The sequence below is a fragment of the Leptidea sinapis genome, chromosome 19 (genome assembly GCF_905404315.1).
Source record: "Leptidea sinapis chromosome 19, ilLepSina1.1, whole genome shotgun sequence".
Taxonomy (NCBI): domain Eukaryota; kingdom Metazoa; phylum Arthropoda; class Insecta; order Lepidoptera; family Pieridae; genus Leptidea; species Leptidea sinapis.
This window is the reverse complement of record NC_066283.1, coordinates 11,442,308-11,452,068: the sequence shown is the minus strand read 5'-3', so window position 1 is coordinate 11,452,068 and position 9,761 is coordinate 11,442,308. Positions and strand designations below refer to the sequence as shown.

The 9,761-nt window shown below is 33.8% G+C and overlaps 1 protein-coding gene across 1 annotated transcript; it reads left to right on the top strand.

The window, feature by feature from the left end:
- The first annotated feature begins 334 nt into the window (after positions 1-334).
- LOC126970056 (CCR4-NOT transcription complex subunit 7-like) lies at positions 335-8,613 on the top strand. Its single transcript, XM_050815737.1, has 7 exons — positions 335-871; positions 952-1,061; positions 1,369-1,482; positions 1,560-1,678; positions 2,943-3,100; positions 5,110-5,250; positions 7,783-8,613. The coding sequence occupies exons 1-7, from the start codon at positions 755-757 to the stop codon at positions 7,891-7,893; spliced, it is 870 nt and encodes a 289-aa protein (XP_050671694.1). The 5' UTR covers positions 335-754; the 3' UTR covers positions 7,894-8,613.
- Positions 8,614-9,761: the final 1,148 nt, after the last annotated feature.

Sequence of the window (9,761 nt, the reverse complement as noted above, 5' to 3'; positions counted from 1 at the left end):
TAACCACTATCTCCTAAAGCCTCTGTTAGTTTTTCCAAAGCTAGGAAGTTCTATTTAACATAATTTCTGACTTTTGACTAGTCGAACAACTTATCGACCGTAGTGGCACATCACTAATTAAGGCAGCTATATTTCGTTTCCAAAACGTGCCAAAATCGTTACACCATGGCCATGTTTTCGTATGTCGTCATGTTGTCGGCCATAGGAATAGGATACACTATTTGTAAACTACATAGATAGCAAAGGAAGAGATTATTTTCTTTGGTACACATTATATTTACATTCTCTTTGTTTTGAACGTAGTATAGCAAAGAGAATAAAATCACTATGTTTTATAGTATAGTATCAACTATCAATTGAAATTTTGTATGAATTAAGAATCAAGATTTCACAAATTACTAAATTAAGTACATAATATTATGTGAAATCAGTTTTGCAGTTGTGAGCAATTTTCATTTTAAACTGTCCCTTGTAGTTTTTCCAAGGCCGACTAGAGTTTAGGTTACTGTACTGTAAATACGAGTAAAACCTTCGAACGGTCAAACATTTTCCTCATAAACGTAAAGGTTTTTTAAATATTTAGCATTGAGTATCGCAGAAGCTGTTTGAATTCATTTGTGTAATCTAAAACAGACCTGTAAGAATAATTATTGACCTTGTGTATAGTTAATTCGAAGTGTCTTAATCGTTAGTCCGTATGCTAGGAAGTCGTCAGTCTTAATCACCAGGAATATTTAATAATCTGGAAGAAATCATGTCTTCACCAATAACCGTAAAGTTCAATTTGCTTGGAAGCACGGTCCGAGATGAAAATGCTATCAAAAATGTTTGGAATAATAACCTATATGAAGAATTTCATATAATACGACAGGTAATGTACCTACCGTTTCTGAGAAAACTTTAATTACCTAACAATTGATAATTAGTATAAATTTAATGACAAATCTACAGGTTGTTCAAAAATTTCATTGGGTAGCAATGGATACTGAATTCCCAGGTGTTGTCGCAAGGCCTATTGGAGAATTTAGATCAACGGCAGACTATCAGTATCAACTTCTAAGGTGAGTCTTGTAATGAACGTATGTCCCTTTCATTGTAGAATAAGAATTACAAACTAATGAAATAAAATACAAAAGTTTAATGAGACAATAATTAACTTACCAATATATAAATAAACTTTAGGTACCATTAAATTTTTTAACAAAAGATACAAAATTACATCAATTACAGTTATAACATTCATTGTGTGTTCTACAAAATCTGATCAGAAATCTATTAGAATAATTATCACTAAAGAATATTCTTTATTCAAAATTATAAAATAAATAGAAACTCATCTCTAATTCAAAATATGTATTATTTTTATAGATGCAATGTGGATTTGTTGAGAATAATTCAATTAGGCCTTACATTTATGGATGAAAATGGTAGAACTCCTCCAGGATGCTCCACATGGCAGTTTAATTTTAAATTTAATTTACAGTGAGTATTAACAAAGTGGGAGATAATTTTATTGTAGATAAATACTGCATTTTTTTATTTCGAATCATTGTCAACAGGGAGGATATGTATGCACAAGATTCTATTGATCTGCTACAAAATTCTGGTCTTCAATTCCGGGAGCATGAGGAGCATGGTATAGAACCACTTGAGTTTGCCGAATTATTAATGTCATCTGGTATGGCACTTTTACTTTGCTTAAAAATAAATTTGAAGTAGGTGTTACTTTGCGGAAATCCATAATCATCAAAATGTTTTGAGTTTTCTTTAGTGTTAATTCCGTCAATATTTGTCTTTCGCCAAATGAGTCTCGTGCCAGATTTTGGTGAGTCAACATGTCCTGAGGATAGAGTCATCGTGTAGAGGTGTAACATGTGTTGAATTGTTTAAAAGACGAATATTGGCGGAATTAACACTAAAGAAAACTCAAAACATTTGGATAGCTATCTTAATGTTAATAGCACATGAAGACAATCACAGGTATTGCTATGAATGAGAATGTGGCTCATTTGTATTTTTGTCTTCCTATAATAAGCTTTCGATTGTGTTTAGGATAATAAGGGATAACATAGACTGTGCATGATCTTCTGATCTTATATGTGGAATTAGATAAATTAACCTTCCAAAATTGGCAGTGCCCCACTTCTACTTCAAAGGTAAAGGATCTTTTCCTCTTCCTTAAGACTTTTTCCTTGGCATAGTTCCTCTTCCTTACTTACATCTACCTAATCTTGTAGTAAAAAGATAAATAGTATTGTTTGCAAACATATCAAAAGTAAAAAGTAACCATGTTATGTATGACAATTTAAAAATTACTCTGTGACAATGTTCTGGATTACTTTAATCTCTCTATAAATCGCCCTATAATACATTCTTGATACAATTTTGAACCTCCTGAAATTGCACATCCTAATTCCTTTAAATGACTCCTTTTGCTGGTATTTACTCCATTTGTTAATTTTTATGTAAAATGGTTATGGTAAATGTTAGATACATAAGGACATATTAAGTATTTTTATCAAATTTTGTCTTTAAAAATATAAAAATGTTGTTTAACCAAGCATTAAAAGTGTTACAACTACGATATTTTCATCATAACTGTGCAAATACTCTTTAAAATAGGTAGTCAACCTAAACATGGCATTGGCTAAATTGTGGTGGCCTTTCCACAAAGGCCACCGCTAAATTGTGGTGGCCTTTCCACAAAGGCCACATTCAAAAGAAAAAAAAAACATTATCATATTTTTTAGAGGCTTCAATAATTTGTAAGGTTATAAAATGAAAAGTCAGATACTGTTTTACTGACTTATATTAATTGAGGTAGAACTAACAAATGAATGGCCTGAGCATGTAACTAAGTGTAAATATTAAATTTCTGCCCTTTAGTTCACTTTATAAGTTCTTCCAAATAGAATTTATTTTGATTGTTTGTTTTTTTTTAGGTATTGTTCTTATGGACAACATAAATTGGCTCAGTTTTCATTCTGGCTATGATTTTGGATATTTGTTAAAACTTCTGACAGACCGCAATTTACCTCAAGAAGAGAATGACTTTTTTGAAAGTTTAAGGTTATACTTCCCTACTGTTTATGATGTTAAGGTATGTATTCATATAATTATATAAATATATAATGAATATGATAAGAATTGCTTGAGTTCAAATGATTTACATCTATATTAAAATGTTCATTAATTGGATGAAGAACCAAAGGAAAGCGAGTGTGTTGTAACACTAATAATCGAAGCTAACCATTCTAAATATGTTTACTCATCATGAACACCATGTTAGGTAGCCCATTTCCCTTTTGAGATAAACCAACCAAATTTTCAAAGAATTTTGTATGAAGGTATTAGTAATGAATTGAAGCAGCTGTCTATCACAATGAAGCTGGTTTTATTGTCTATGCTAATGTTTATGTTTAGGTAATGTTAAACCATGCCACTAATTCCTGGGTACTATGGCTCGGATCGGCTTCCACAATCTCTTTCAATTCATTGTTATTCACCTGTGTGGGAAGTCTTCCACTTGGAATCATTCTTCACATCCAAGTTTTTTATGAAAATAAAGGATGAGACGAGCAGGACGTCCAGCTGATGGTAATTGATACACTCTGCCCATTACAATGCAGTGCCGCTCAGGATTTTTGATAAACCCTAAAAATACTGAGTGGCATTACAACTGTGTACATCATCTTGAGACAAGATGTTAAGTCTCATTTGCCCAGTAATTTCACTAGCTACGGCGCCCTTCAGACCGAAACACAGTAATGCTTACACATTACTGCTTCACGGTAGAAATAGGCGCTGTTGTGGTACCCATAATCTAGCCGGCATCCTGTGCCAAGGAGCCTCCCACTGAAAGTGAGTGTGAGTTTCCATCAAGAAAGCGTTTAAACCAAAATTGCACGGTGCGTTCATTAGCAGTCCCCTCTCCAAAGGCAACACTGATATTGCAAGCTGTTTCTACCGGTTTAGTACCGCGTCGGAACTCGTATTCAAAAATCACGAAGTATCTATCTTTCTTGTCTAAGGTGAATAAAAATAGCTACTGAAAGTCAATAATTGAATGTTGCACATTTTTTAAAAGAAGAACTAAATAGGTAGCATGTAATAAATAATAGTTAAAGTAAATTTATTGAAGTAAGCGTTACTTTGTGGACATCCATAATTATCCAAATGATTTGAGATTTCTTTCTTCTATCTCGAATAGTCTCGTGACAGATTTTGGCGAGACAACACGTCCTGAGGATGCCTCGTGTAGAGGCGAAACACTTCGAATTGTTTAAAGACAAATATTGGCGGAATTAACACTAAAGAAATCTCAAATAATTTGGATAATAGTTTACGTTAAATTTTTTCACTCAAACATCTCAAACCATGAAGGTTCTGTGTCAGTTCGAAGTACCTTTTACAATAAAACAGCAATTTCATACTTTAACCCCTATTATAATGCAAGTGTGTTATAATTTGCTTTATAGCTAATGGCTCTAAAAATGATGCAATAAGGCTACGTTTACGAGCAAGTGTGTTGAAAAATATTTTACATGTTAGTTCAGGTATTTAAAGATTTTGATATTTTTCATGACACACTGACAAGTCTGAAAAAAAAACTAACCGTACATTTCTGTTCGTAAATAATAATAATATGTTAGTTGATAATCATACAAACTATTTCTTTGTTATATTGTATCTATTATTTTTAGTAATTTGCTTAAAATCCTTGTTAAATTTGTAGGTCGAACTGTATTTTGTATTTAAATTAATGTTGTGCAATGAGAGTGGTGTATGCACCAGTAACTGGCATTCATACCAGATTATGTACCTATTAGACCATAATTATTTTTAATATTATGTTTGTAATGCTGTTGGTGTGTCAATAAATAAATAAAAAGATCTCTGAGTAATGTCCTTTGATCCTAAAGAAAGCCTTTTTGAACGCAACTATGACGTATTGTCCTAGAAACACCGCATAAGGAAGGTCATACCAACTTGTATGTGGTAGTAAGTTGCTTGAAAACTGCACTGTGGAGGAACTCCACACATGGATGATATCCTAATATGTATATCAATTGCTTGGTCGATATGTATATTATGTTTAATTTTTTTCAGTATCTAATGAAGTTGTGTAAAAACCTTAAGGGTGGTTTACAAGAGGTGGCAGACCAACTGGAGTTAAGGAGGGTTGGTCCACAACATCAGGCTGGGTCGGACTCACATTTAACTGGAATGGCTTTCTTTAAAATAAAAGAGGTAAGTGCTTATATCTTTATCCATATGTAGTATGTGTATGTTCGCCTTATGAAGAGTTCCAACTTAAACATGGTTGTAACTTATTTCGTCTAATAGGCGTTACTTTCCTTTTGTCTTATTCTACCACCTTTCTTTCCGGTTGTCTGGGGTGTTGTTCCCCACAGAGGCGGCCTTACTCATTGTTAGGTTCCGGGCGACAGGTGTTTGCGAAGCCCTTTGTCTTTCGTGAAAAGTATTTGATGCGAAAGTAGGTTTGGTTAAGGTAGTTGTCATGTTTCAGGAGGAATAAAATTTGACTTTTAAAATACTTTACACTTACAAAATTAACAAATACAGATCTAATTAATTATTAAATTGATGTTTACGGCTTTTCATAATCTAACAAATGAGCTACGTCATTTCCGATTGAAAGACTAGCAAGGGCTGAAATCTTTATCATCGAATTCCTCAAATATGTTTTAATAATTTTAAGCCTCGAAACGCTCCTTTCAGCAGATATATCATAATTCTCAAGACTATTTCGAGAGTGGGGCAAACGTCAGCCATTTTTTTCCTTTTGGACCACAATGTTGAATTGGCACAATATTGAATTCAAATTCAAATATTTTTATTCAAAATAGGATGTGACATAACTTATTGAAAGTCCAAAACTACCAGCCATTCCAAAACGGACCTGAGAAGAATGGGCGCAACAAACTCCGCGGGTTTTTTTTTTTCAAAAGAATCTGTTTACAAAGTAATATTGTACAATTAAACTTATTATTTAATAGCCTGAGGGCGGTCGCTCCATTCCCAATCTGTGGTATAATTAAGAAAGTCATTTATGTTATAGTAACATTTACCACACAAACGTTTTTTAACAATTCTTTTGAATAACGTAATACTTTTGTTTTGAACATTTTCTGGGATCTTGTTGTAAAAGCATATACATCAGGCATTATAAGTTTATGTCTGTTCCTGGTGTTAACATTATGGTTATGACAGTTTCTAGCAAATTCACTTATGTGCCTATGAACATACATTACAACATTATCAAGAATATATTGAGAAGCAAAAGTCAAAATGTTAATTTTTTTGAATTCTGCTATTAATGATTCTTTACGACCTAGGTTATAAATAGCGCGAATAGCCCTCTTGTGTTGCACAAATATTGTTATCCATATCGGCAGCGTTGCCCCATAGTAATATACCATAGGACATAATACTATGGAAATAACTAAAGTATACTAGTCGCGCCGTATCTATGTCAGTTAATTGTCTAACCTTTTTAACCGTGTCTGCTGCAGAACTAAGTCTGTTCGCCAATCCTTCGATATGGGGGCCCATTGTAATTTGGAATCTAGAGTTATGCCAAGAAATATCTATCGGCTCTCCGTTTAACAAAACACTTGCATCTACATTTTTGACATTTGGTACGGTTAATTTAATATATTTAGTTTTCTTGCTATTTAACAATAGTTTATTAGCGCTAATCCAGTACACGATCTCAGATAGAATATCGTTTACTTCGTCATACATAGCTTGGTTTCTTTTCACTTTGAAAATCGTCCGCAAACAAACTACCTTATGACGTTTTTTCTCTTAAGATTAGGAAGATCATTTATATAGACAAGGAAGAGGAACGGTCCAAGAACAGACCCTTGTGGTACTCCCATACTGAGAGGAGTCCCAGGAGATCTCCTGCCATTCACGTCGACCTTCTGAATTCTATTGTTTAGATGTGAAGTCAGAAGATCGAGCGCAGTTCCTTTTATGCCATAGTGGCATAGCTTCCTCACCAGCGTTGGATGTTGAACACAATCAAAAGCCTTAGATAAATCACAGAAGATGCCAAGTGCATTCTGCGATTCCTCCCAGGCATCAAAAATATTCTTGATTAGCTCAACACCTGCATCCATTGTTGAACGTCCCCTTGAAAAGCCAAATTGTTTCAATAGAAATAACTTATGAGAGTTAAGGTAAGTAAGCATTTGGCTTAAAATAATTTTTTCAAAAATTTTACTAAGGGTCGGCAAAACCGACACAGGACGATAGTTATTCGGGTCAGAAGAGTATCCCGACTTTAATATTGGTGTAATTTTACTATAATTCAGAAGGTCAGGAAGCACGCCACGTTTAATACAATTATTAAAGACTATTGCTAGATATACGGCTATGACATCAATTATTGAACTTATTATTTTAACAGAAATGCCCCTTATATCAGCAGTTTGTTTCATGCTTAGAGACTTAAAAAATTTAATTATTTCTCCAGGGCTAACAAAACTTAAATTGAAAATTTGTTGACATTCTTTCACATTTTCCAGAAGAAGTGACTCACCAACACTGGTGGAGGAAACAAGAGTGCTTGTGATAAATAAACAGATAAAAATTGTAATGGTTGCATAAGTACAACATGTACAGAATGATTTATTGTACTGACACAGCTTACAAATTTTCTGTGTGAAAAATATATTATTTTAGATTAATTTATTCAACTTTAATTAGTGCACCGTATCTGCGATCATACTCAACTCTTGTTTGATGTTTCAGATATTTTTCGATGGCAACATTGAAAGCACTAGTGGTCATCTCTATGGATTAGGAGCTCCATTCTCACCTAATGCTAATTTCCAAGAGGCTGTTGAAAATGGAAGCTCTTGACTCTCTGACTCGGCTGATTCAGATGAAAAATCACTGAATGATTTGTTGGAAAAACGTGAAGTTTTCAAGAAACACGGGTGCTGTGATTGTTGTGCTCCCGAGGACAGTGTCAGTCGTTAACTTGAATATTACCAATTGGGTTTCCACGACTGCCATGCTGCAAGTAAAATATTGACTATATTTATTATAGACAAAGACCCAATTATGAAAGTAGTGAGTGAACTGGTTATTGTGGGTAACTGAATAAGAATTGAGAATTGACGTGTCTATGTAATATAGTATTTAAGACTTGATTTTATGTAATGTAAATTTTATCATTCCAAGTTTTCAATTGAAAGAACAAAATTATATGTAAATTATATGAATAATTTAAAAATATGGATGTTTTTATAATTTGTCATAATGATGAAATGAGAGATTAATTAGTATTAAATATTGTGTAGGATGGAATATTTACGGTTTAATGCTAGTCTAGTCTAGAATAATATTTTAGAATATATTGGAATAATCACAGCTGTAAGGATTAAAGTTTGTTTCACTTGGCTGACTACATTTATAATGTATATTATAATACTTTCTTATACTATCTTAAATATGAAATTCAACAGGCTCATATATTATGTAGTTATAGATAATAAGTGGATACAGTATGTATTGACTATATCTATGAGACATTGTATGTTATTATATCAATACATATTATGCTTAAAGTAAAAACAATATTTTTATTCTTGCAATCCCTAACCCCTGATTTGATTTGGATCCTTCAGAAATATTTAGCAAAATAGAGGACCACAATCAATACATATTAGTAAATTTAATTATTCAAATACTAGAACTGGTATCTGGCATATTCACTAACAGTGTTCAGGGGTAAGTACAGGTGTACCCCATCAAGACAGCCAGTATTTTTTTTAATTTAACTTGATACAGGCCTGGGGTAGAGAGCGGGAGCACCTCCCCCCGCTGTCTACACACCTCGCCTGCAGTGTAGTGATGTACCGTACTTGTCAGTTATCGTACGCTCACCATGTTATCATCACGTTAATACTGAAGTCTCGCCCGTGTTATTTATTTGATTTTAATAATGACTGATCCGAGCCCATTAGGTTCAGTTTCAACAGAATAGAGTTTTTAGTCATCGCCAAGCACGAGAAATGTTTTAGACATCTGTGTTGAAGGATGGCAGAACAAAATTATTTGAGATTTTATTATTCGCTTAAAATCGTAAACTTGAAGCATTGTTTAAATTTATCGACACACTCATGATTATGGTCATCGATTATAATTATTAGGTCACATCACTATCACATTCCTAAACTCTGTATTCAACCCGCGCGTCATCGCTAGTCATGTAAGTTATTCTTACCTCTAGGTATATTTTACAGTCTTTATTTTAAAGAACCACTGTCTTATTATTAGGACTTTTTGACACGGTCTCAGCATTAGTCTTGTTTTAATGGTTACTGTATCAAATATAAATAATTATACATTGCGTAAAAAACCCTGTACGATAAGTGACACGGATATGAAGTGGAATGCGGAGACACCACTAAAAATAAAACCCTTAGATTAAATGCTACCAACACACAGAACTAAAGTAAGTAAACACATAAGGTCATCGCCCTGTACTCGTTCCAATGATGTAAAACTAACGTAAGCTGAGCGGTGTGTCAAACGAAAAGGTGGGGCCCCTGTGCTTCGAGGAACGCCGTCAATCGCGGAAATTAGACACTTTTCGGGCGCCTTTCGAGAGGATCTCTTCTTAAGAGTAGGGCAATCGAAAGATCCGGCAAGGTGGTGTCGCTTGGTGGCCGTGGTCGCCCGAACTCACGCCGCTCGACTTTTAACTTTGGGGACACGTGAAA